The sequence below is a fragment of the Pleurodeles waltl genome, chromosome 3_1 (genome assembly GCF_031143425.1).
Source record: "Pleurodeles waltl isolate 20211129_DDA chromosome 3_1, aPleWal1.hap1.20221129, whole genome shotgun sequence".
NCBI classification, from domain to species: Eukaryota; Metazoa; Chordata; class Amphibia; order Caudata; family Salamandridae; genus Pleurodeles; species Pleurodeles waltl.
In genome coordinates, this window is record NC_090440.1 from 1,133,745,531 (window position 1) to 1,133,773,203 (window position 27,673).

Consider the following 27,673-nt stretch of genomic DNA (forward strand, 5'->3'; position numbering starts at 1 on the left):
TTTTCCTGCTATGAGTTTTTCCTGCCAAAACCAATGGCCTCAGAAGCTAACTGGATTCAAAGGGACTTTGTTAGACAGTCACAACTTTGATCAGGATGACCCCCGTTGTTTATCCAATCTGCACTCCATCAAGGTATGCCTGATATTGTGCCATCAACCAACAGTGATTTCTGATTGGACCATTACTTTTTGATGATGTGTTCTGCCACAAAATTAAGAAAATGCATGTGTCCGTTCTCTCTTTTTGGATTTTATTTGTTTTGGTGTCACTTTTAGCACTTTTAGTCCGAGAGGCCCTGGAGTGCTGTAATCTCAGGGTGGGTGTACCACTTACTGCGTGGTCACCAGCAGCTGCCGTGCACATCGCTGGGAGGGGAACTCAGTGAGGTCTCCCCACCGGACTCACTTATGTGCGCCTTCCCCTCCCATGGCTAGACTTACTTGGTGAAGGGTACACGTTGGTTCTTGGCTTTATCGGGTAGCCCACAGGAGGGTCCCTCAAGAGGGATCATCATTAAGGAACAACTGTAAAGTACCACATTCTTTCTGAATGGAGCGCCGGTACTTTTGCACTCTACCCAGCTGGTGATTTCTAATGGAACCTACCCAAAAGTTACCAAATAGTATTTAAAAGGAGTGCAGCCAATTCTGTGCCCCATGTTCAAGTAGTGTTTATTTTTAAAAGAGATAGCTGCATTTCTAATGTCATGATCTTAGTGTGTGCAAAGTACCTAGCCTGAAAGAGCACTACTGGTTGACTATTCATGGATATTGATACCTCCTGACCCACTCATGGTATTATTCCCATTTTAATCTTGTTTTGATCAGGACAACGAGTATTACCTCACTGTTTACACATTGTGAACAGTATTACTGGGTTGATGAGCTGTGGTAGCAAAGGTGTTCTTTCATAACCAGGATCCTGAGTAATGCTCCTTTTGGTACAATATACACAAGAATGTTTCATCTGATGATGATTGGCAGTAGTTTTCAGGTTGCACCCATTATTATGTTTATGACAGTTGCCTAGTGGCAAAGTAGACACTGCTTCATTTTGTATTGGTTTAAAGTTGTATGTATAATATACTTTACACTTTTATGCAATATTGCGCGGTCTCTTTTGAGGGGTACTTATTGTGTAAGTGTGTTGCGCAAACACTTTACACATGACCTCTGAGGATAAGACTGACTGCTCTTTGCCAGACTACCAGGGGGTGAGAACAGATTATTTTAGTGTGTAACGTACTTGCCCTGACTAGAGTGGGAGGTTCTACCTGGCTGAGGTACATACCCTAGATAACCAGTAACCCCATTTCTAAAACTCCCCAACCCTCACCCTTGTCTCCAGCCCTCCTTCCCTTTGTGTTGCCTCCTGCTCTCCCTCCCTCCCTGTTACAATAAAAAGTGCTATGACGTGGCTACATCATAGCACTTTTTGAAATTTCTTCTAGCCATGCTGCTGTATAACATAGCTACAACACATTGACAAAGCCAATAGCTGTTATACACATGGCTTATTGGCTTTGCCAATGCTTTTTTAAACTGTAGCTTAAATTATGCTCCTTGTACTGCCTTTCACCTTGACTGCAGGCTCTGGCAGCAGGTGTTGTGACCCCAGAACTCAACAGTAATATGTTAGACAGCTGCGTCATTTGTTTAATATGGGTGATTAGGTGTGTCACAAGCTCCTGTAATAAGGACATTATGGAAAGGTTTTTATGCAGGGATTTCAAGATTGCATATTTTATAATTAAGCCTGGGCGAAATTTTAATTACACCAAAGTAATTGGAGTAATTTCAATAACTGTGCATTACTCTTTTGATGCAAAATTACTAAAATTACACAATTATTCCAGCTTGAGGTATTAAGAGTAATTTAGGGCTAACATCCATCCTACACCACCGCCTCCAACTTTAGGAATGCAACATATGAATATAAATATTTTCAAACAACTTCAGCAATCTAACTCTACACTGCGAGCTCAGCTAGCCTAATTCATCATGTCAGAGTAGGTAATCTAACAACTGTTCTCTATTTTCTATATCCCAAACTTGGAAGCCCATCGCCAGTCAAAAATATATAACCTCTACCTCCTTTTAAGAAGTACAGCATAGAAAACAGATGTCAAAAGCATAACTTAACCAACCCAAACTACAACATGGTCCATCCTCCAGAGAACTCCTTTAACCAACTTCAGCCCTGCAATTGGCATTCAACATCACAATCTTAGTTTATATGAGGCTTTGACTTTCAGCCTGAAAATCCCTTTGTGCAGCATTCCACCTAGGTATCCACACACCTTGAATATACCAATTAAATTATCCACTCTCACTGCCTCAATTTTTCAGTCTCCCTAACCCGACTAAATACTGTGAAAAATGACCCTTAGTCATCACCATAATTTTCCAGTGTTATCATTCTAATGCCTGAATTATATGGGTATTACTTGCACTTCACAGATATTCAGATCAACAATGTATACTGTGAAAATGAGTGAATAATGCATACTGACCCACAACAGCAAACAACAATATGAACTAAGCCGTCAGTTTCTTCATAAACACAAATTACCACATTGAAAGATTTGGTTAGATTTTGGATCGTGACCAGGAGCCCATTGAAGAGGAGAATGATTTCTCCTGAGTTTAATGAAGGGAAACATCCATCAATTGAGAGGAGTGGTCAATGTGTAATCCACACCACATTTTCAGGATACCTAATTAAAACAAATTTACATGAAACAAAGAGAAGTGAAATTCATGTAGAAAATCCATGGTTATTCTAACAATATAGAATGGATCCAGTTCTCGTGAAGATTGGTTGGGCGCCCCTGGTTTGGGGGTGTCCAGTGAGAGGTTGTTCCATTTTACATAATTGTTACACACATGGTTACTCTATGAAATACATTGTGAACTGCAAATCTCTTCAGTATGAGACATCGCATAAGTACTGAAGGTGGTGACATTTGAGCTTTCAGTGTGACTAGACTTAAGTACCAGGTATTACATGAACCATTTATTAATAAAAGTAACTTGTTTTTAAGTGATCTAAATGCCGGCACTGCATGTTGGCATTTATGGGACCTGAGAGACAGGAAGTTACATTGATATCTTCAGGATCACACCATTTAGCAAATAAGAGTAAGTCAGGTTTCGACCCGGTGTTCGTGTTCCACTGCTGTCAATTATGGTATTGGTTCACCTCTGGTCAGGAAAAGTGGAGCCGCGTCTAGACGTACCTGCAATGACAACTTTGCTGTAAAATGGAACAATGTTTTTCATCTAAAAGGAAAGCCGACCTGTCTTTTGTGAGGACGTATTCAGGAGGAAGATGGGGTTCTCCAAGGCTCCTCCATCTGGGCTTCCAATTTTTTAGGGGGTTGGGCTCGGAAGTAGACGGCTTCAGCACAACAGCCACCACGAGCAGAAGAAACAGCAGAAGACTGAGGAAAAGTAGCACCACTGGAAAGAAGAAAAAAATAGGAGGGTAAACAAAACATGCACAGATTCATGTGTGTCATTGTGCAAATCTTCAAGCATGACAAAAGCACATGAGGTGGTGCAGAGAGACACAACCCTCCAGCGGCTTCCAGTTGTGCATTTTCACGTCAGCATTCTCATGTGACGTTTTAACAAATTTAGCAGAGGGCACCACTGAGAGTTTCATTTCAAGAAAAGTATATGTTCAGTTTAGGGACTGATCCAAGGATCACATTTCCCTAAGTTCTGTTTGGTGAATGTGTATAGTAAAGAGCAGTCAAATCACAGGTAGTTGTGCACACTGTTGATAGGAGGAAATCAAAAACAGTAAATGTATAGAATGTGCATAGTACACCATTTATAACTCCATTACCAAGTATTTAATGTAAAGTACTGTTAACCAATAATTCGGAGGATTTGCATTGAGGTATTTGGCAGGGGCCCAATCACCTCATATGCCTTATGGGTTTATAAAAAGCAGACTAAAAACATCTTATTCACAACGCAAACACAAAAGCCAGTAGGAGTGGTGTCATGGAAATCGCCAAGCCACATCACACTGACATCCCGAGAATAAGTCCAGCACATTATAAGAATAACTACAATTGTTACATTCTCATTTTGATTACTTTGCACAGAAAATCTCCTTAAATTGGCAGCTGGAGTCTGTTGTCAAGTAATTAATCTATTTCAAAAGAGAGGAAGATCACTACACCCAGGAGACACATTGTTGCATATGCTCTCATTATCCTAATGAATCTGATGGATTTGGATTGCAGAATCACCTGAATTGTGGGGAACTGAATCCAATCCCACACCATGTGACAACTGTCAGCCTAATCCGTTTTTTCGGCTAGTAGGAGCACCTCATCTCTGCCCAAGAGCAGGGATGACTGTGGCAACCTGGCGTATGACAGAAATGACTCTGCAGGGAAATAGTGGTCGATTAGATCTCATCCTTTTCTCTTTGTTACATTAATCTCACATATGCAATGACAAACAGTGGCAGAGAATGGTTCAATAAGGTTTACTGAATTAGCTGCATCTTAAATAAAATGGCATGAATTGCAATAACTAGGATGATAAAACATGCAAGAAGCAAAATGATGGAAAAAAGAGTGAAACACACACAAAGTCCTACCATACTGTTACTAGTAATATATGTGTTTTCTACCTAAACTATGTTAGAGGACAGCATGATAAGCCCTAATCCGATCTTCAGGTTTCCCTCCTGGGAGGACATCATCCCCCATACCCGAGCAATGAAGCCTGTTGTCTAGAAAGACACCAACCCCATATAAGCCAGAGTTCTGATAGTCTAAGCAAGCAGCTGTAGCGAAGGCAATCAGCAATCAGCATTCAGTTGTGATCATCTTGTTGGAATTTCCCTCTAATGTGTATGGGACAGAGAAGTGTTTTAAAAATAAAATAACTGATGTTTTGAGAAAATTACCCCACGTAAGGATGTGTACGTTTCTGTGAATGTTGGAGACACAGCGTACCACATTGCCGGCAACTCTATCTGGCTGCAGCCTTAGGAAAGCACAAAGTGAAAAGAATGTCTTGCTAAAAATGCAATGCTTTGCGAGGTGAAAGAACAACTAGATAATAAAAATAAAACAGAACCACAAATGCGGCCTGTGCTAAAATAATAAAATGAAGATGAATAAAATGTTAGTGGCCTAAAGTGCACAAACAGCAGGCCTAGTTGCTAAAATACCCTGTCTAAAAACATGGCTAAAATAGCTATACAACAACATTATCTGCTAACATCATTGTAATCTACCAAAACGTAGGGTGAGACTTATGGCTGGTGCTCAGACTCTCACATGACTGAAAAGCTTCCATGTGCCTATCTATTATTTCTGACAGCCATCCCTGGTAATATAACTTATATGATGGCCACACAGCCAATGGTAGCTTCTCCTGCTCATGATTCTGTAGTGAAAACCTTAGATGCTGCTGTTGTGTCCTAAAACCATGGGTAGGCTGCACTTAGACAGTGGCCAAAATCAAATGGGTGGATATTGAGTGAGGAGCTAAATGTGAGGTCTTTTCTTGGGGTCTCACGTCAGTTAAAGGTTACTGTGCATCAATAGCAACAGTGGATGAGTGTGGCACAATGGTTGGAGCGGCAGACCCCGTTGCAGAGATCTGGCCCAGGACCAGGGTTCAATTCCCCACCTTGGGGGTCTTGGGCTCAATTTCCTTGGACCAGATAATTCTTGCTTCGGTGCCTAATCTAGTTAATGGGTCCCACTCTGTAACTCTGGGCAATAGCTTGCTTAATCTCCACAACGGCCCTCACAGCGCTTGGATGCCTGGCTTCACCCTGGGGCTATCCAGCAGTGGGTGCTTCACAGGGAAAAGCCAGGAGGGGTTCCACAGTGGTATGTGTACAGTTCCTTGAGACCCTAATGGGTGAGTATTGCGCTATACAAGTGCAAAGTTTATCGTAACAATAGATGTACTTTGCTACTGCCCCCCTGGAGCCACGATGCTATTCCTCTCATCGTTAGCACTCTCACATGGTAGTGAGGTTGAGAAGAACCAGTTACTTACCTTTGGTAATGCCTTTTCTATTAGAGACTCTAACTTCAATTTCCTCAACTTGTGATTTCTCCAGCACCAGACTGCATTTGGAACCTTTTCAGCAATTCCTTTGTGTCAATAGTGGTGCCATGCGGCTCCGCATTGTAACTGTCCACTCCAAATATGATGGTGGGGCCCTCATACATGTGTCACATTTATGCGCTATGTTAGTTCCTTTCTTGAGTTCTGTCCACACCTTTGACACAGAGCTAAGGAAATAAGATGTGGTGTGCAGATTTTTAGATTTCGCATCTTATTAATGGACTTTAGGAGTCCATGCCACAGAATGTGGAGAAGAGAGTGCCTGTGAGGAATCTGCATTCAGAGAGAGTCCCTACCAGAAAAGGTGTAAACAAAAGTAAATAGTTTGTTCTTCTGATAGGGACTTATAACTGATGATTCATCACCTTGTGAACAGATATCAAAGCAGTCCATCTGTTCTGGTGGTGGGTCTGTAGAATGGCTCAGAGCAGGAAATCCTACAGCACAGATAGGTGGGAAGTACCCATCTTGTCTGACCTGGCTATCCAGGAAGTAGTCCTTTGTGAACATATTGAGAGACACCCACATCACAGCTTGGCAAATGTTCAGAACTGGAGCACTGCATGTAAGCACGGTGGTAGCAGACTTCATTCTTGTGGAACGTTAAGGCGGACTGTGATGGAGCGCGATTCGGATACATGAGCAGGATTAGGCCCAGTCTCAGCTCACCTGGACACTTAGAAAAAAATCAGCAGAAAAAAGTCCAGAAGAAGGTAGAGTTCAGTGGGAAAGGCAGCAGGATGTGTCCGTGGAGGAGTCATAGTCACCAAGGTGTGCTTAACAAGTTCTCAGTGAAGCCATTAATGATGGTGGGAAAAAGCTTAGAGCAGAGTAAGCCAGATTTTCAAGACAAGGAGGTCATCGTCGATGGGGAGCCTGTCACCATTAAGCCTGGTGAAGATTTTTGCCTTGGACTTAGACACATACTTTGGAATTTGAAAACCTCCAGTGGGACAAAGCTGTAGCCAAAGCGGACACCACAAGGTTGAACGCCATCCCTCAGAGGTCCAGCTGAACAGGATTTACTGTTACTACTTTGGAGAAGGACATAGCCGAAACTACCACAAAGTCTGTTGGTTCTTCTGGCACTTTCTGGTGAAACAATTTTAAGTCCCAACTTTTAGGGGTTGGGTAGCACCTCTAACACAACTTCCAAAGGTCCATGACTGGAGGGGCACCTCGTGGAGGGGTTAGGACTCACTCGAGCAGAGGCCAGGTGCAAGGATCAAGGACTATGGAGCTTGTTATCCCCAGGGATTAAGCAGCAAGGCAGGCCTCAAGCAGAAGGGCAGTCCTCTGGGGGTCCAAGGCAGTCCTTCTGAAGTTTATTCCTTCTGCCAGCCTTTGGAGTGGGTTATTATTTTAAGCTACCCCCACATGTGGTTCGGGAAGTTCATTCCTTCCCCCACCAAGGCTTCAAGAAGTCTAAGGTGAAAAAAGCAGTGTTAGGTTTCTTTGTTGTAGGTGGAGGCAAGCCTTTCTGAAGATGAAGTGGGGCAGATAACAGCTGCACCCCACCTATCCTGTCAGGACTGCCAATTCTGGCAAACGTATTCCTTATTGTCTTACTGTCTGGGAGGAGCATGCAAAGCCTAGCAGCAAGGTCCTGTGACTCAGGACACTAGCAGCAGGCACCAAATGGTTAGGATAAGAAAATGTAAACATTCTAAAAAAGGCATCTACAGGATTGTGACTTAAAATCTTTTATCATTAAGTAGGATTTTAAACTAAAATTCATTGGAGTCCAAACATGATCTTTGTACTTCTTCCCCATCAAAAGTTAACATCTATTAAATGCAATAAGGTAACTCTGTGTAAGCCTATCAGAATGTGAGGATTCAAAGTGAAAAGTGAAAAACACAATTAGAAGTTATTCTCTAACAGGACAGGTAAATCTTTAAACAAACCCATGTTCTACATTTTGAAAACAATGCACCATTCCCTGTGATCTATTTAGGGCCTAACTTATGGGCGAATTGAAGGTTTACGCCTAGCAAAGGTTTAATTTGCCAGGCCAAATTGGGGGTTTAAAACTGCACTGCACGCTGCAATGGCAGGCCTTGAACATGTTTTAACATGCTACTTCAGTGGGTGGCACAAGGGGTGCTGACTGCCCAATAGTAGTTTTAATTTATAGGCCATGGTTACATGTAGTACCACTTTACTAGGGACTTCAAAGTAAATTAAATGTGCCAATTGGGTGAAAGCCAATATCACCATGTGTAAAGGAGAGAGCACAATCACTCAAGCACTGGTGAGCTGTGGTAAACTGTGCAGAGTCCTAAAGCCAAAAAAAGTAATTCAGAAAACAGGGGTGAAGCGAAAAAGATTGGAGATAAAGAACACACCAAGATTGTCAGGTTTAAAAGAAGGCATTGGGTGGTCACCTGTATCACTGAGCACTCTGAAGTGGAGTGCTGTAGGAGAAAATCTGGGTCAAAACATCAGGAGATTTATTTTTACTTCTTGCATGGGTAGATTGAGGTCTTTGACTTCTGCTGCTCTCGTGATCACAGAGGAGCAGGAAGTGAAGTCTTCTGTAGCCATGATTGAGTTTGGGGAAATAACCCAATGTCGGGTAAGTTGTCTAGTCCACTAGCATCCTAAAGTTCCTCACATATGTTTCCCTTCTCATACATGTTGTTCTCATAACCACCATCAGCGTCATCATATTGGTGAGATAATTCTGGGTTTGAATGAGCATACTGTAGTGTTCCAGAGGGTAGGGGGGAGAGTTTCAGAATTCAACAAAAAAAGTGGCTCTGTGTCCAGTGTTGGTAATGTGGGCACCGGTGTTGAGACTGTCAGCATCAGGCATTGTGCTGAGGCTGGAGGCAGCAGCACCATGCTCGAGGAAGGGGCCGACTTCAGATGAAGGTGGAGTGGTACAGTTGGCATCAGGAATGGATCAGAGGAGGTGGTTCTAACAGTCAGTCACCTGAGATCCTTGAGGTCCAAAGGATCTCCAGCTGGATCTGGTCAGGTACCAAGCAGCCTCCCTGAGCTCGCGTAGTTCATTCACTGTCATAGCCCACTTGAGAGGAAGTGTGGAGGAAGACCCCTGCTAGTGTCTGTTCTGCAGAAATGCTTTGCAGTCTGAAGGTACCCAGGTCATCACGCCACTAGGTGTGAGTGGTGGGATGACAGAGACCCATACTTCAACATGTTATGCTTCAGATCCAGTCTGGAGCCTGGAGAAATTGACAAGACAAGGAATCTACAGGAAGAAGTCTCTATCAGAAGCCATGGGTGACTTAGGGATCTGGAAAAGACTCAAGCACTCAGAATTTAACATTTAACAGTTAATAATTTCGGGCAATACCCAGTCAACTCTTTACATAAGAAAAGTAACACTTTAATCATCACTGTTAGACCAGTTAGCTCTTGGTGTGGGTTCCCCTGTCTTTATGGCTTCTGACCTACTGTTTTGATACTGTACTGATTTTCATTGTTGCTGGCTTTAGGACTCTGGGCACTTTTCCACTGCTAAAGTGCAAGTGCTCTCTGTCTAAATTAAAATGGTAGATGGTTCATTCTTAAATGGTGCATTTTACATGTCATAATAGTGAAAGACTGCTAAATTCAGTTTTTACTATTGCAAGACCAATCTCTCCCATAGGTTAACATGGGGATTGCCTTGGAATATCTTTGAAGTGCAATTTCCCATTGAGAGCATCTGGAGTTTGGGGTCTCTAAAATCACAATTGAAAAATACATCTTTTTGGTGAAGTTGGTTTTTAAATTGTAAGTTTGAAAATTCCATTTTTAGAAAGTGGGATTTTCTAGCTTAACCATCCTGTACCTCTGCCTGGCTGTGGAATACACATCTGGATCAGGATGACAATTGGACTGGTTGTGAATTCCCTCTAGACGGTTACACAAAGGAAGCTGAGGTGTGCCCTGCATATTCTGATGGGTCATCCTCGGCTAGATTGGAGGGAGGAGCTGATAATTGCACCTGAATAGGTCTGTGCCTGTCTTTACACAAAGCTGTCTCCACCCCCCTGGGGTGTATCTGGGGCCGGAACAGGAAAGGCATGGTCTTGTGCAAGACTTTCCTTTGACTTTTGCCTAATTCAAAGGCAGAAATGAGTGTACATATTTCGCCTCTGAGACCACAACTTCTGGACTGAGGACATTCTGCCAGGAAGAAGAGCTGGGTGCTGTATGAGGGATTGCCACTCTGCCTGTTGCTTTACTGTGCTGGCCTACTTCTTGCTGTTTCAGTCCTGGGAGAGAAGGCACTAGTCCTTGTTTGTACATCCTGGAAGCCAAGGTTCTCCACGGGCCTGTACTGAACTTGTCTCCTGTTAAGAAGTTTCAGAGACATCAAAGACTTCATCTGTCAGCACTGGGGCTCTCTGACTGAGAGTTCCGACTCGCCAAGTGATGCTAAATCCAGTCCCTGGGACCTTGGGAGTGAGTTCTGAAGCTTATGGTGGCCCTGCAGTCGACTTGGTTGGCGCGATGGCTAAGAGGTCACAGTCCTGATCGAGTAGGACGTCCCCGAACTGCTCCAGGAGCCCTAAGTTCTCTTCTTCGCACTCGAGGCCCTCCGGGCTCTCAGGAAGAGGCACAAAAAGAAGAAGAAGTCCAAGCAGATTTCGAGCTTGCCATGCCCGTTGGCTGACGAGGCATCTTGGGAACACTGATGTTCTAGGAACGGTTCAGCAAAACTGATGCCTGGGCCGACTTCGCTTCTCCCCCGCTTTCCGGGAAGATGCATGACCCCTGCTTAGCTCAAAGAGTTTTACGAAACCATGCGCCTCGTATTTGAGCGAGATGCCCACACTGGTGCACCTTTGGGCCCCGCAGGGTCAGCAGGGACCCCATCAGATTCGACACTGGCGGATTCAGCCTCAGCACCATTGGGGACTTCAGGATCCGATACCGGATCTGGAGCGATGCCGAGTACACACAGTTGGTGACATTGATGTGCCCTGCTCCACCGGCGCCCAATGGTGGAGGGAGCCCCATCCTCATCCCTGATGATCCGGAGCCGGAACGGCGTCATACAAAACTCATTCCGACTTTGGTTGCTCCGACAGGGGCCAGATCAATGTCTGAGGCTCACTGCGATCAGTCAGCCAAGGGAGGTGAATGGGATGGTTCTCAGGACCCTTTAGAATTTGGTTTGGAGCATATGGACTGGTATTAGGAACTAGGGAAAGCCAGCACACTGGATACCTCACAAGAGACTGGCATGCTCTCACCTCCCACCGTGGCTATGGAGGAGGGTGCTTCATATGCTATGGTGGTGGTGCGTAGGGCTGCTGTCGTCTTGGACCTAGATTTGCCTACGGTGCCGGTCAGGACTAACCTCCTGACTGAGGTGCTTCAGCCGGGGGTTTCTACATCGGAACCATTGTTACCCTTCAATGAGGCCCTCACTGATGTCCTACTGGGACAAGGCCCAAACTCAGCACAGGGGCTCCTGGTAATAGGACAATCGGACACAGCCATTGACCAATTCCTAATGATCCGAGTTATCTCACCTAACACCCCACCCCAGAGAGCTTGGTGGTCCAGGCCTCCACTTCCCATGGTACTTTCTCTTCGGCTCCCCTAGATAGATAATCCAAGAGGCTGGATCAGCTGGAAAGAAAATGTTTTCTTCCTCCTGCCTGGCATTGAGATATGTAAACACGCATGCCTATTTGGGCGGATTTCCCATACTTTATGGGATAGGGTGGCACAGGTGCTGGGTGTGTGGGACAGTCTAACACAAGCTGTAAAAGATGGGAGAGATGTAGTGAAGATTACAATACGTTATGGTTTGGACACGACCGACTCGCTGCGTAGGGCAATTTCATCATCAGTGGCCCTTCGTTGCCATGCCTGGCTCCATACATCTGGCTTTTCATGGGATGTCGAGGCAAACCTTATGGACAAGCCCTTCAATGGCTTGCGTCTATTTGGAGAAAAGGCAGACTCAGCGGTAGATCCTTGGGCCTCTCTGCGCCTGCTCGCCAGTAGTCTGCTTTTCACCCCTTCCAAGGCTTCGGAAGGGGCGTGGTACCACGGCATCCACAAATCAGCCACCGTCCTCCATCAACTGAACATCCAGAGTGAGGACGAGGTAGTGGTACCCTCAGACCCAGAGGTCTAGCCAGAAGTCAGCCACCACCCAGACCTCCTCTTCCACAGCGCCCAAGTCCTCCTAGTATGATTCTGCAAGACCACTTGCGGCCAGTTGGAGGGAGGATTCAATTTCATCTCCCTCACTGGTAGTCCACTACATCAGACAAATGTGTCTTGCAGATCATACAGAAGGGTTATTACCTCCCCTTCCAGTCTTTCCCTCCCTCTATGCCTCCATTAAAAGAATGTCTGATGGAGATCACGTAATCTTTCTCCATGAGGAAATTACGGCTGTCTTGGCCAAGGGAACCATAGAAAGGGTATCAATGTCAGAAGTAGGTGGTGGTTCTTATCCCCGCTCCTTTCTGATTCCAAAAAAGATCAAGGGTCTTTGCCCTATATTGGATTTAAGGGACATCAATCTCTTCCTCAAAAAGGAGAAATTGAAGATGCTCACTCTTGCGCAGGTCTTGTCTGCCCTAGACCAAGGAGATTGGATGGTACGTTGGACTTGCAGAATGCGGAATTACCCATCCCCATCCTGCCTGCCTACAGGCGCTACTTGCGGTTCAATGTGGGCCACGAGCACTTCCAGTTTACCGTGCTCTCCTTTGGTCTCACCAGTGCCCCTTGGGTGTTCACAAAAGTGATGGCAATGGGTTAGGGATTTCAGTCCTCTCCTACCTTGACAACTGGATGTTGAAGGCTCCTATGTCCCAGGCTCTCGTCAACCACCTTCAGACGATGGCGAACCTCCTGCATTTGCTGGGGTTCACTATAAACATGCCAAAGTCACATCTGACCCCTTCTCAGACATAACATTTCATTGGAGCCGTTCTGGAAACAGTGCAGCTTCAGGTTTATCCTCCTGAGCAGCGAGTCCAGGATATTCAGGTTATGATACTTATGTTTCACCCTCTATCCTGCATTTCAGTGAGAGAGACTCTGAGGCTGTTGGGATTCATGGCTTCCTGCATCCCATTAGTCAAGCATGCCAGATGGCATATGAGGGTTCTGCAGGGGTCTTGAAGTTCCAGTGGGCGCAGCATCAGGGGAATCTTAACAACACTGTTCAGATCTCAGAGGGAACTGCAAAAGACCTGCAGTGGTGGTTAGTGAACTGCATCTGTGTCAGAGGCAGACTCCTCTCCCTTCCCCAGCCAGATCTCACACTAGTGACAGATGCGTCACTTCTGGGATGGGGCTGCCATCTGGGAGAGGCGGAGATCAGAGTTCTTTCGTCTCCAGTGGAATCTGGACTCCATATCAATTTACTGGAGCTCTGGGTGATCCGATTGGCATTGGAAGCATTTCTTCCTGTTATAAAAGGGAAGATAATGCAGGTGTTTATGGACAACACCACCGCAATGTGGTACTGCAACAAGCAGGGTGGTGAGGGGTCGTGGACCCTTTGTCAAGGGGCTCTGCATCTCTGGACATGGCTGGAACAGCAGGGCATAACCCTGGTGGTACAGCACCTGGCAGGTTCTCTGAACGCCAGGGCAGACAAACTCAGCTGTTGGTGCCTAGCGGATCACAAATGGTATCCCCACCCGGAGGTAGTGTAAGGACTATTTCAGTAGTGGGGAGAGCCTTGGTTAGATCCTTTTGCCTCTGCAGAGAACACTCAATGTCAGCAGTATTGTGATTTGGAGTTTCCACAACAACAGTCGCTCGGCGACGCTTTTCATCACTAGTGGAATTCAGGCCTCCTGTACGCCTTTCTGCCCATACCACTTCTGCCCAGAGTTCTCAAGAAGATCAAGAACGACCGGGCCCAAGTAATCCTAGTGGCTCATGATTGGGCTAGGAGAGTTTAGTATCCCGAGCTTCTGAAATTGAGCATCAATCCTCCAATCAGGTTACCCCTTCAGGAGGATCTTCTGTTGCAGCAGCAAGGGAAGATTCTCTAGCCAAACCTGTCAACTCTGCATCTGCAGGTGTGGTGATTGAGTGTCAACAGTTGATGGCTTTTGACCTTCCCCCTGAAGTCTGTCTGTAAAGTTATTTTGGCAGCCAGGCGTCCCTCCAATAAAACGGTATACACCTGCCATTGGGAACGCTTTGTATATTATTCTACCGAAAGATCTATTGATCCTCTTTCTGCTTCTCTTTCTGACATCCTTCTCTATATACTATCCTTGCCCAGCAGGATTCTGCCTTGGGTACTCTTAAGGGCTATCTTTCTGCCTTATTGGTATTCCTTTGGCTGCCTGATCAGCCTTCAATTTTCAAATCTCCTATTGTACATAGATTCCTCAAAGGGCTATTACATATGTTTCCCCCTACACCCTTTGTTATGCCCCAGTGGGACTTAAATCTGGTCCTCACATTTCTTATGTGTGCTCCCTTCGAGCCCTTACACAACTGTCCCCACTGGCTGCACGCCATCAAGACAGCCTTCTAAATGGCAATAACATCTGCCAGGAGGGTGAGTGAGATGCAGGCTCTTTCATCCAAGCCACCGTATCTCACCATTCTTTCAGACAAGGTGGTTCTCAGAACTCATGCCTCCTTCCTCCCCAAGGTGATGACCCCATTTCATCTGGGTCAGAACATCACCCTGCCTACCTTCTTTGCTTCACCGCATCCCTCCAAAGAAGAGGGGCATCTCCATTGGCTGGACCCAAAAAGAGCATTATTTTTCTACCTTGACTGCACAAAAGTGTTCCGGGCGGATGACCAACTTTTTGTGGGGTACATGGGAGCAAAGAAGGGTCGGGCAGTGCAAAAGAGAACCATTTCATGCTGGGTCGTTGTCTGCATCAAGATCTGCTATGCATTGTCCAGGAAGCAGCCTCCTGGGGGCTTGAGGGCTCATTCTACCAAGGGCAAATCTGCTACCACTGCACTAGCGCCGGGCATTCCAGTCCTGGATATATGTCAGGCAGCAACGTGGGCATCCTTGCATTCGTTTGCAAAACATTACTGCCTGGATAATCAGGTACGAAGAAATGTATTCTTTGCCTGTTCGGTCCTACAGGACTTTTTAGTGTGATTGGAGGTATCCGTAACCCACCGCTTGGCTTGGGTATCTTTTCTAAGGTAAGAAGAATCTGCAGCTAGAAGTCTCAATCAGATGAACAAGTTACTTAGCTTCGGTAATGCATTATCTGGTAGAGACTCTATCTAGCTGCATATTCCTTACACCCACCCGTGCCTCTCCGCTCTGCGGATTTGTCTAATAGGTTTAGGGTTTATCCCTTTCAGGGCCCTAGTTTGACACAGATGAACTGTTGGTTCTATCCATGACTGCACTTCTGGCATGGAAGTTCATGGGTAAAAGAACTGACGTACGCTCGCCAGGGTGGTGCCTTTATAGACGACAGCGACGTCACAGACGGCTCCAACGATGCCGACGATGCCATGCGGGTAAAACGCACGCAGATCCAAACAACGCCACCCGACGGCACACGCAGGATACTTCTCAGCAAAAAATTCCAGATACCAAGCTGACGCCAGAAAATTCTAAGGTAAGGAATCTGCACACACTGACAGTAGCACACTCCTTGGATGAAAGCTATTATTTTTTCATCATAATATTCAGTAATGTGGGAGGGAGCAGGGGTTCTTAATCTGTGCAAACATTTAACAACCAAACAAAAGGTGTTTCTTCCTTTCAGTAATTACATTTTTCTGGTGGATACATAAACTTCCTGCAGACTCTCTACCAAATGAATACCCCTTCCTGGCTTCAGTTTGGTTCAGAAAACCTTTTACCCAGCAATGACTGTATCGCTTCCAAGTGGGGCCATGCAATTCCAGCAGACACCCTGCCTCCGGACATTAAACCACCAGTATAGTAGGAGCTAATCGGCATACTAGTGTCAGTTTCGCATGTTCATTCTGCACTCCGAAAAAGGAACCAAAAGAGCTAAGGCAGTAACAAATACAGCACAAACAATATTTGCCTATATAGGCTGGAATCTTATTAATCACAGCACTAGCTCTTCACACTAGGTGAGGGCTGTGAAAAATCTGTGGGATCGTTATGCATCCAACAAAAAAATTGTTACTGAAGTAACTTTTTTCCGATGGATACACATTCTGATAGAATCTTCCACCTTTCGAGTGAATACCGCATCAGTATGCCCTTTGGAGGTAGTATTAGGCAGAGCTGGTTAACCAAGGGAATATTAGAACATTGGAATGCTGGGGGCTCCATTGAAAACAATGGAGTGCTGCGTGCTTTTACTGGCCGGTAAAAGCCTGCAGCGCCAACATTCCAATGTTCGCTTTGTTCACAGCAACAGCTGTGAACAAAGCCTCACGGAGCCCGAGGGGATTTTAATCCCCTCGGGCTCCGTAAAAAATTTTTTTTAATAGAACATTCTACCCTGAGTGGCAGAATGTTCTAATAGCCTTAGAACTTACCTTCGGCTCGGGCATTTAACGCGGGGAGCGGGCCTTTAATAGCCGGTAGAGCCCGCTACGGCGGGTTCTAAGGCTATAATGCAACACGGCTTGGCAAATGTATCCGTCACTGAGTGTCGGAGGATCATTCAGTGGTGTAGCAAGGTCACCATGGGCCCTGGTTCAAGAAAGGAAAATGGACCCCTGACACACACTTTATTTTATTTTGACACTTTCAACATTCCTACAGCCATGCAATCCCCCTCTACTCACTTTCCCTTAGAATGTTGAGTGCAGCTGCTACATCCATGACCATTGTTATGAGCGCTCCACAGAGAGGTCAAAGATTGGATCCGTATATTCCTACCACTTTATGGTTCACTGGCTGGTATTGTCACACATTTGCACCACATTCAGCCTTCACGCAAGTGCTCTCTATTGTGCCTTGTAAGGAACATCCGTCCACAAGCTGAATCCACTCAGAGCCAGTGTTTGCCGGTGGGGGCCACTGGCACTTATCTTTGTGGGCCGGCACTTTTTTTTCTGCATCGGTTAATTACTGTGAGCAAAAGACACATATGTGAAAGACGGGGCAAAGAAAGAGGGAAAAGCGTCACAAAGGGAGAAAGCAGAAAGCTGGAAGAGTGAGCTGAAGGGGCAGCGAGTGGCTAGACTAAATAGACCCAAGATGGTGTTAGGATTACGCTGCCTCAGTATTCTGTGCGCGCACATTCAAATGCAGTATCCACGAGTTTCGGAGGAAAACTTTGCGCACCGGGACATTTTTATTTACAAAATAACCACTGACTCAGGCACCTAATGGTACCTCAATAATCAAGTGATGAAGTGCACACTATTGAAGGGTGGTTGTTGGACGGACAATAAACTGCAGAAATGAACATTTAGAAAAAGCAAAAACTCTTAGGGAATGAAAAATGAAGTGAAACATTAGAAACAGGAATTGCATCATAAGGAAGGGATTACCTCTTTAGGGGTTTTTAAACTCATTTTCGGGAAATAGATTGGTGTTTTCGCCTTTAAAGATGAATACAAAGAGCCCTTTCAAACTTAGTTTTTACTTACTGCAGGTGCTGCTCAGTGGCTGGGCTGCTCTCATTTAAAGCTCTGTCCATGCCACCAACCTGTGCACAAATGTGCCTAAAATGACCTGCTACCAGTAATCTTGGCTAGCAGTCACTGCTTCACCTCAACCTCCTGTCACTGAGTCTTCGTGTTCGCTAGAGCTGCACTGTTTTTAACCGGATGACTGACACTGCAGTCATCCTCTTATAAAGCAACTTGGGCTATGACAGTCAGCCCACCCCCACTGCATGAAATACAGAGGGGAAATGTACTAAATAAAATGTGACTCAAGACTGCTCAGCAATCAAAGTTTCTGGGCCTTTTTTGCGTCTATGAGAGTGAAAAACAGCACCATATCTGCCAAGATACCGCGCAGTTTTTCTCTCCCACAGCAATGGAAACACTTTAGCCTTCCAGGCGTCAACATACCCAACCTTGCTGCATAGTAAAAGGATATGCTGCATTCTGTGAAGCGTAGGTTTGTTCTGGTGGTTTGGGGTCAGGATCAGAGACGTGGCTAATAAGGAGAAAATACAATTCAAATATTTTGTTGGCCTTTCACCTTCAGGTAAATGCATAAAAAGAAATCAGTACTGAATTCATTGTTTTATGTTATGAAAGATCAGTTGGCTAATACAGTCACTAGAGCTGCCTTTGGGTGTAACTAGACAATGACAGAACAGATTCCTGATTGGTTTACTCGGGAATAATGATGTTTTTTTTTTATAGTGCCACAAGCACCATCAAGTCTTTATTTGGAAATTATATTACACACAGTTACACACAGCTGCAAATTGTGCAGAGAGATTAACGGTGAAATGTACAAAAATGTGAGCTAATGCAGCAGAGTATCCAAGGTTGTTGTACTGTGTTCTAATAAAAGGAAACTGAAAGAGAGAGCCATGTCTACTAAGATATGGTGCGTTTTTACTTTCTCCCAGCGCTTGTGCACTTTAGAACTGCACAGGCCAATCCACACACTGTTGCACCATAAAGCAAGGCTAACTGCATTCTACCAAGCATATATTTTGTACTGGAAAGAAAAGCCTTCCATTTCAAAATATATACTTTAATATTTTTCTCACTTTGTATGCGTGCTGTACAGTGCGTCACACAGCACCGGATAAATCTCTGTACCCCCTTTTCAGAAAGACTCCTTGATCAGGGAGGACATCAACAGATTGACCTCTGCATTTAAAAGGTTAAAGAACCCAGGTGTAAGGCATTTTGTGTATCCTTTCAGATTCTGGATGTTTCCATAATTTTTTTTGAAGAAAACGCATGATTTTAGCCAAAGTTTGAGGTTTGCCGGGCATTATGTGTAAGGAAATCTTGTGGGATCAATGCTAGTCACATCACTCTAGACTTCCATAGGTGACTAATTTTCAGAAACATCTAGGTTTAGCAGGTTTCTCTGGATGGCGGATAAGCTAGGGACAAATTCTGCAGCTATCCACATTGTCAAAAAGTGTTGACTTTGCTTTGTGAAATTTAATTCCGTAAGTTCACATTTTGTGGTGTTTTGTCACAGGCAAAAGGCCTAGCTACACAAGTTTGTCTGCCGTTTGTATCAGGAGACATATGGAAATAAAGAATAGTACAACATTTGTAATTACAAATTTAATTTCTCTTTATTTTTGTAGAAGGGATAGAACAAATAACAAGAACTGTGACAGCAAGGCCTGTAACGGTCTGTTTTCGAGTGTCACACCAGGCTAAATACTTATTGCATGTTTGGCTTAATCAGACTTTCTGGCAGGGCGCCATGCAACAAGGATGACATCCGCAACCTCAGGAGGAAGATCAAACACAGTCAACTGCAGCTGCACAACCTCCACACAAGGAGGTGCAGATTGTGCAGGCTCAGATGCAGTACCTTGACATACTGCTGTGTCGGGAGATCCTACATATGCTTATGACCAGATTTTCCAGGTACTACACTCTCCTTGCCCAATGCAAAGCCACTAGGATAGCTTCAGCCTGCTCATTCCTGATCTTCTTCAGAACTCTGAGCAGAAGAGGCAGCGACTGAAAGGCCTACAGGAGTCCCATGCTCTACTCTTCCTGCAATATGTCACCAAGAGGGAGCCTTCTTGGAAATTCCGGCTATCAGGAACTTATGACCTTGTGAATTCTCAGTGGTGGCTAAAAGATCTAGCCAGGGTTCCCCACGTTGCTTCATATGACGCCATTCGTGATCTGCTAGGCACACTCACTGAGCTTGTTCACCCTCGCTTTCAAAGATTCTGCCCTGGCGCTTCAGAAGCTCCAGAGATTAAGTGCTTCCTGGCACAGGATTTAGGACCCCACCTCATTTGCCGCAGTACCAGATGATCGGCATGTTGTCAGTGAGAACCTGAATCAGATTCACTTTGATGGATTGTAGAAAGGCTTTCAGTGCCAGGCAAATGGCTTACTACTCCAGCAGGTTGATGTAGAAACAAGTCCCCGGCAGAGACCAGAGTCCACTGATAACCACTCCACCTAGACTGATGTTATGTTACATTATGTATCTATATCTAATGCACTATCACTCGCAAGGCTATTCTAGCACTGAGCAGGTGTGGGGTTAGCCCTGCCTCTGGTAAAGTAATTAACCAAAAAGCCAGATCTGCTGTTTCTTGCAGAATTCAAGTCAAGATGAGAAGGCTCTGATGTTGAGTGTTAGGTTGTTCCATGCTGTAGAAGCAAGTTTCAGAGAGCACTTGTCATGCTGATCTGGTTCTGTGTATGGGTTGGATCTGTACGAGGAGGAGTCCTTCGGCGTGGAGTTGGATGGATGGTTGGTGAAAAGAGATGTGACAGTTTAGGTTGGTGCGGCCTGAGTTGTGTAGTGCTTTGAATCTGTGTGCAAGGAGTTTGAATTGAGCGGGTTTGTGTATTGGCAGCCAGTGCAGTTTCCTGAGATGTGGTGTGATGTGTGATCTGTAAGAGAAGATGAGGCTGCTGTTCTGGATGGTTTGTTTTCTTCTAGTGAGTTACATGGTGTAGGAAGCTGGCCTTATGTGTGGTAGGTACCTAAGTACCATTTACACCTTATATCAGGTCAGACATCCCCTATTAGTGTGGTGTAGGCAGTGTCTAGAAGTCAGGCTCTCTAGAGGTAGCTGTGGATGAGCAGCTAAGGCTTATCTAGGAGATATGCAAAGCTAATGCAATACCACTGTAGTCACACAGCACTTACACACATGAAAGAAAACACTCAGTGTTACAATAATAAAGGTACTTTATTTTAGTGACACAATACCAAAAAGTACTAGAGAGGCAACCCTCCTATAGGAGGTAAGTAACATATATATATATATATATATATATATATATATATATATATATATATATATATATATATATATATATATATATATATATATATATGCAGCTGCAAGAGACAGGGTGCACTGGGGTACTGTTCTGCATGGAAAGGCAAGGGCTTACCTCCACCAAAGTTGGACAGCTGGCAGAGAGGACCAAGAGGACTACTCCGGACCACCACCCGTGACGCAGGATCCACGCAGTTCAGGGTGAGAGGAGATCCACGCAGCTGGCCATCATTGCAGTAGGTGCCTGCATATGCAGGGGAGTGACTCTTTCACTCCAAGGGAGATTCCTTCTTCCTTCTCATGCAGACTGAGGACTTGCCAACCTCAGAGGATGCACAGCAGGGGAAATGTTGCAGAAGCTGGAAGGAGCCATGGAAACAATGTTGCAAGAAGAGTCTTCTTTGTGGATGCAGATTGTCGGTTCCTGGAGGGTCCAGTCGCGGTTCCAGTGGCTAGAAGTTGAAATAAGGTTGCAGATGAGTCCTGCTGGAATCTTGCAAGTTGAATCTGAGGACCCACCCAAAAGAGAGACCCTAATAGCCCTGAAAGGGGGATTGGTCACCTAGCCATGTGAGCACCTGTCAGGAGGGGGCCCTGACGTCACCTGACTAGCCTGGCCACTCAGGCACTCCCAGAGGTCCCTGTCAACATTCAATTCAAGATAGCAGAACCCAGGGACCCTCTGGAGGAGCTCTAAGCACCACCCCAGGGGTGGTGATGGACAGGGGAATGGTCACTCTCCTTTCCATTGTCCAGTTTGTGCCAGAGCAAAGACTTGAGGTCACTGAACCGGTTTATACTGGTTTATGCACGGAGGGAACAAAATGTGCCCTTAAAAGCATACCAGTGGCTTGGGGAGGCTACCCCTCCCAAGACATGTAACACCTATTTCCAAAGGGAGAGGGTGTTACCCCCTCACCTAAAGGAAATCCTTTTTGTTCTGCCTTCCTGGGCTTCAGCTGTTCAAGCAGCAGGAGGGCAGAAACCTGTCTGAGGGGTGGCAGAGGCTTGGGCTGCCTGGAAAATCCTAGAAGACTGATAGGAGCAATGTTGGGGGTCCTCTAAGGAGTCCAGTGATTCCAACATGTTTGATACCAAACATGCCTATGTTCGGAGTTACCATTATGTAGCTCGACATAGGTAGTGATCTATGTCCAGTGCACGCATAAAATGGCGCCCCTCACTCACAAAGTCCATGAAAATGGCACTGGAGTTTGTGAGGGCATCTCTACTAGTGCATCGGTGCCCTCACACATAGGTACTTCCACCCTGCCCTCTGGGCTAGGGGGGCCTGCTATAGGGGTGACTTACAGTGACCTGGTGCAGTGACCTGTAGTAAAAAGGGTGCATGTACCCTTTCACGCAAGCTGCAGTGGCAGGCCTGCAGAAAGGTTTGTATGGGCTCCCTATGGGTGGAATAATACATGCTGCAGCCCATGGGGATCCCCTGGCACCCCAATGCCCTGAATACCTAGGTACCATATTCTAGGGACTTAAATGGGGGCGCCAGTGTTGCAAATGTGGGGTGTAAATGGTACAAGTTACCACGTTAGAAGTGAGCATAATCAATGGGGTCCTGGTTAGCAGGATCCCATTGAACACAGTCAAACACACTGACAAACAGGCAAGAAGTGGGGGTAACCATGCTAAAAAGAGGCTACTTTCCTACACATGGTGATCCCGGTGTTGACGGTGTTCCCAAAGCCCAACATACTGGTGACAAAGGCATGAGTGACAGCTTTTCTGGCATTTCTTGGAAACTCTTTGAAGATCATCCTCACTATCTTCAGGGTATGGAAGTAGGATGAAGTGACTGTGTTGACTTGTGTGGTCATGTCTACATTTCTGTCAATGATTATTCTTAGCTTCCTGGTATGGGTTCTGGAAGTGGGTCTGAGTTTTGCCACCAATTGAAGTCCCATGGTGAGGTGTTCTTGCAGAAAATCAATACTTGCATCCTGTGAGAATTGAGCTGGAGACAGTTGGCTTTCAACCAAATAGCAACTTAGGTAATGCAGGCAGTGAACTTGTTTCTTGTCTCTAGTTTTGTCAGAGAGTGAGAGTATGAGTTGTTTGTCATCTGCATAGGGGAGGGTATTGATGTTGTGTGTGCAGATGAAGTTGGCCAGAGAGAATATGTGTGTGCTGAAGAAGGTGGGACTAAGCAATGAACCTTTAGGCTCTCTGCAGAAGAGTTTGCAGGTTTCTGAAGAGTAAGGTGCCAGGCTGACAGCTTATGTTCTGCCCATTAGGAAGGAGAAGAGCCAGCAAAGAGTCAGCCATTGGACTGATTAAGCTCAGGCAGACACTTAATGAGGATGGGGTGTGAGCCTGTGTCAAATGCTGCAGAGAACTCCAAGAATTGAGAACTGTTGTGTCTCCTCTGTCAGGTTTCATGTGAATGTTGTCTGTGGGCACAATGAGTGCTGTGTATGTGCTGTGGTTGTAGCTAAATCTGGGCTGTGTGGAACGGAGGAGATAGTGGTGGCTAGATGGTCATTGAGGCATTGGCTGATTAGTTTCTACATAAACATTGCTGGGCATGGAAAGAAGGAGATGGTCTGTAGTTGGAAAGCATGGTAGGGTCAGAGGAGGGTTTCTTGAGCAGGGGCATGACACTGGCATGTTTCTAGGTATCAGGAAATGCAGCTGAGTTGATGGAGATGTTCAGGATAGGTTTTAGTGTTTCACTGATCGGTAGGAGTGCTTTGCTGAAGATGTGCTGGGGGCAAGGGTCAAATGGAGTCCCCCAGTGAATGTTCTTCATGATATCAGTGATTCCAAAGTTTATGACCGCAGGCCACAAGATCAGGCTTCATTCATCTACCATGATGGAAAGCTAAGAGGTGTTCAGAGGGCAGAGGTCTAAAATAGTCTTTCTTTGGGACAAGGAAATAGCGGGAGTAACAGCAAGTCCCTATTTCCCGGGCTGGGTCCCTCTATGTGACTTCTTTGGCCCAAAGAGCCTGCTCTTTTTTTAGCAAGATGGACAAGTGCTCCTTTGAAAGATGATATGAGGTGGATGGAAGATGAGGTGTGTTGAAAAGAAATGACAGGGCTCAGCCATGTTGGACAATCTAGAGGAGCCACCTGTTAAATGCTATATTTTGCCACCATTGGAGTAAATATGTGATCCTCACAGGGTGGTTGTGTGCCATTGAAGGCAAAGTAAAGTGGCTTGGAGTCTGCTGACGTAGGAGCGGGTAACTGGGAAGTTCATTGCCCCTGGTGGTCTGGATGTTACCTGTTTGATCCCTATCACAGAAATAGAAGGACTGGGGTGCCTCTTGTGGAAGCAATAGGCTTTACTGTTGGCAATACAACAGCCCCCTAGAGTAGCCTTGAAAGAAGCAAAACTGTTGAGAATACTGTAGATGAACCTAGGAAATGCACCATTTCCCAGCTTCCTTTAAAATGTCCCAAAGTGTAATTGGACTTCTCACCAAACCAGTGATATTCATTTAAAAAAAATCTGTTTTATAAATTTCAACATATATTACCGGTCACAATCACATAACTGGATAAGTCACACCACATCCCAGAAAATTTGGGGCCTGATTACAAATTTGGAGGACGGTGTTAATCCGTCCCAAATGTGACGGATATCCTGCCCACCGTATTACGAGTTCCATAGGATATAATGGACTCGTAATACGGTAGGTGGTATATCCGTCACATTTGGTACGGATTAACATTGTCCTCCAAAGTTGTAATCAGGCCCTTGGTCTCTTAGGCAATCATTAGAGCTATCATTTGATTCTGAGCAACACTGACATAGAATAACATCTTGTTCCCACTACCATGCCATACAATGGAAACTCTATTACAATGCCTGCATTACACATTCTCCAGTTTCCCATCATTGCGTCCAATAGTACAATGCAAATCCAGCAAAAAAGCACAGCATCCCACACGTGTGTAACCTTGCCCTCCATTCTAGACCCGGAATGGCCCAATGAGTTACTATTGCTTGTGATATTCCATGAGCATACTGTTGGGTGATAGTCTGCTCATTATGGCATTCCATTACCTGCGTTACTCCACTAGTAATGTGTATCTATTAGGAAACTATTTGTCATCAGTTCGATTCAGCGAACATAGAAAGGCTAATACCTTCACGAATCCTCTGTTTACTCCTTAAGGAATCACGGCGGGCGCTCATCATTCTTGGCTTCCATTGTGGCCACCAAGGCTTCCCAGGTGTCATAACCTGTAAATGCCTGCCCCCTATCCTGCAGAGCCCACAGGATGCGCGTTTCCACACGTGCCCATTTCAATGTCATGGCACACCAGCTAGCCATTTCCGGTGGTCGAGAGGCCTTCCACCGCATTGCAATCATTTGTTTATACATAATAAACGCTAGACCAGCAAATTTATGAATGTGTTTATTTTGCTGAGCTCTAGGACGTATACCCAAAAGACAAGACTCCGGAGTGGGTGCAAATGCATGCCCAGTTTTATCTGTGATGTCTGCTAGAATGTTCAGCCAGACCCTCTGCAATGAGGCACACTCCCACACCATGTGATTAAAGCTAGCTGTGTGAAGCCCACAACTGGGACATGCTGGAGTCGCCATAGGGTACATTCGTTGGATACGATATGGAGACAGGTATGTTTGATGGACATAGTTGAATTGTGTATATCGAAATCTAGGGTTTCGGGACACTCTCTGCACCCGTTGGAGGGCCTCAGTCCACTTCATAACAGGTAAGGGAACCGGTAGAACCAGATTCCATCTATTGACCGCTACCTCATGCTGTATAATGGTCACGCTAGTCAGTGCTCTGTATAAATTAGTGACGACCTTTTTTGAACCACTATCTGAGAGCAGAGCATGTAGGGCAGGGGAGGTCAGAGGCTCCCGATCTCCGTGAGCCCAAGCTGTCTTAATCAAGTGACAGATAACATGGTATGTAAGAAAGTGTCCCGGTCCCAGCGAGGTAAGACCCATAATTGCCCCAAAAGACATCAGTGTGCCGTTATCAAACAGTCCCCTACCGTGTCCATCCCTGCCTCCACCCATAAGGCTGTGGAGTGAGTGCAGAATAACATTGTGCCTCCTGGTATTTGACCCAATGGGAAAAAGGGTGAGTTAGGAGGGCCAGATTTTCCATCCTGTATATATCTACGCCAGCTAGGGTATGCTGCTGTCAACAGTGGGATGTCGCAGACATGTAGTGGTGCATGCTCAGATAACCATGTATAAAGGGGAGCATCACCTATCTGTGTATGTACCCATATGGCTTCAAGTGAGTCATGCCCCCTCAACCAGCACAGTGGCCATTGCAGTTGTGCTGCTGCATAATAATATTCGAAATTCGGGGCTCCCAGCCCCCCCAAATCAAAACGGATGCTGCAGGGTGGTGAGTGTAACCCAGTGCCTGTCCTGCCCCCAGATGAGTTCTAGTAACATACTATTAAGTTTGCAGAAGAAGCTCCTGGGGACTGCTATGGGCAAGGCTGCAAAATAGTATAGGAGCCTTGTCAGGATTAACATGTTCGCTATAGCCACCCTGCCCAATGGGGAAAGAGGCAGCGGACACCAAAATGGGAGTGAGCTTCTCATGGATCGGAGCGTGCGGGCCAGGTTACCGTCTCTCAGGCCGTCCATCCTGCGGTATATTTGTATGCCCAGGAACTTAAATGTGTTGAAGCACCATTTCAGTCTACTCAAAGGAAGCGCCTCCCTCACCTCCGTGGGAAGTTCAACCAAAGGAAACAAGCAGGATTTGGACCAGTTAACCTGTAAGCCTGATGGCTCTCCATATACATCCAATAAGGCCATCACTGCAGGCAAGGTGGTCCCCACGCTCGCCAAATAAATCAGAGCATCATCCGCATAAAGCGAGATGACGTGATGTCTCCCCATCCTGTATAGCCCCCACTGCTCAGCCCTCAATCGTAGCAGGATGGCTAGAGGTTCCATTGCAATGGCAAACAACAGGGGTGACAATGGGCATCCCTGCCTAGTCCCTCTCCCAATGGGGACGCTATCAGATATCACTCCTCCCGTCTTCACCCTAGCAGTAGGATTAGCGTAAAGAGTCTGCACCCACCCCACAAAACCCCAGCCAAAACCCATACATTGCAGCATGGCAATCAAGAAGTCCCAGCGTAGGGTATCAAATGCCTTCTCTATATCTAAAGAGACGGCCACATTATCATGAGCATCGGCTGGAGTATCGCTAATGATGCTGAGCAGCCCACGTATATTCAAGAATGTGTTACGGGTGGGTATAAAGCCATTTTGATCTTCATGTATTAGGGTGTGTACAACAAGGACGAGTCTATTTGCCAGCACTTTACCTAAAATCTTACAATCTAAATTGAGAAGGGACAATGGCCTATAAAACCGTACACCTGTGGGATCCCGGTCAGGTTTGGGAAGTACCACAATCAGCTCCTCCCCTAGAGATACCAGGAGCATGCCACGAGTCCTTGCCTCCTCAAACACATACAGCAAGGGGCGGGATAAATGTTGCGAGTAAGTAGCATAATATTCTATCAGCAGACCGTCTGTGCCTGGGCTTTTGCTGTGGGCTATTTGTGCTATAGCCACATTGAGTTCCTCCAGCCTTAAGGGGTCATCAAGTGCCGCCTCATTACCAGCCGATAACTTTGCAAGCGGTGTCTCGGATAAAAAGAGTTTTAGCTTCTGATTGTCAGATATCTCCCACCCCGATACATTTCTGTGTAATAATCCCTGAAGGCGTTGTTAATG

The 27,673-nt window shown here is 45.6% G+C and overlaps 1 protein-coding gene across 1 annotated transcript in view; it reads right to left on the bottom strand.

Annotated features, from left to right (window-relative positions):
• The window catches only part of LOC138283558 (uncharacterized), a 149,563-nt gene that overhangs the window by 108,919 nt on the left and 12,971 nt on the right, over nt 1–27,673 (bottom strand). Inside the window, exon 4 of the mRNA XM_069221499.1 lies at nt 3,300–3,462. Within this exon, the coding sequence (XP_069077600.1) occupies nt 3,300–3,462 (163 nt within the window). The remainder of the gene's footprint in view (nt 1–3,299; nt 3,463–27,673) is intronic.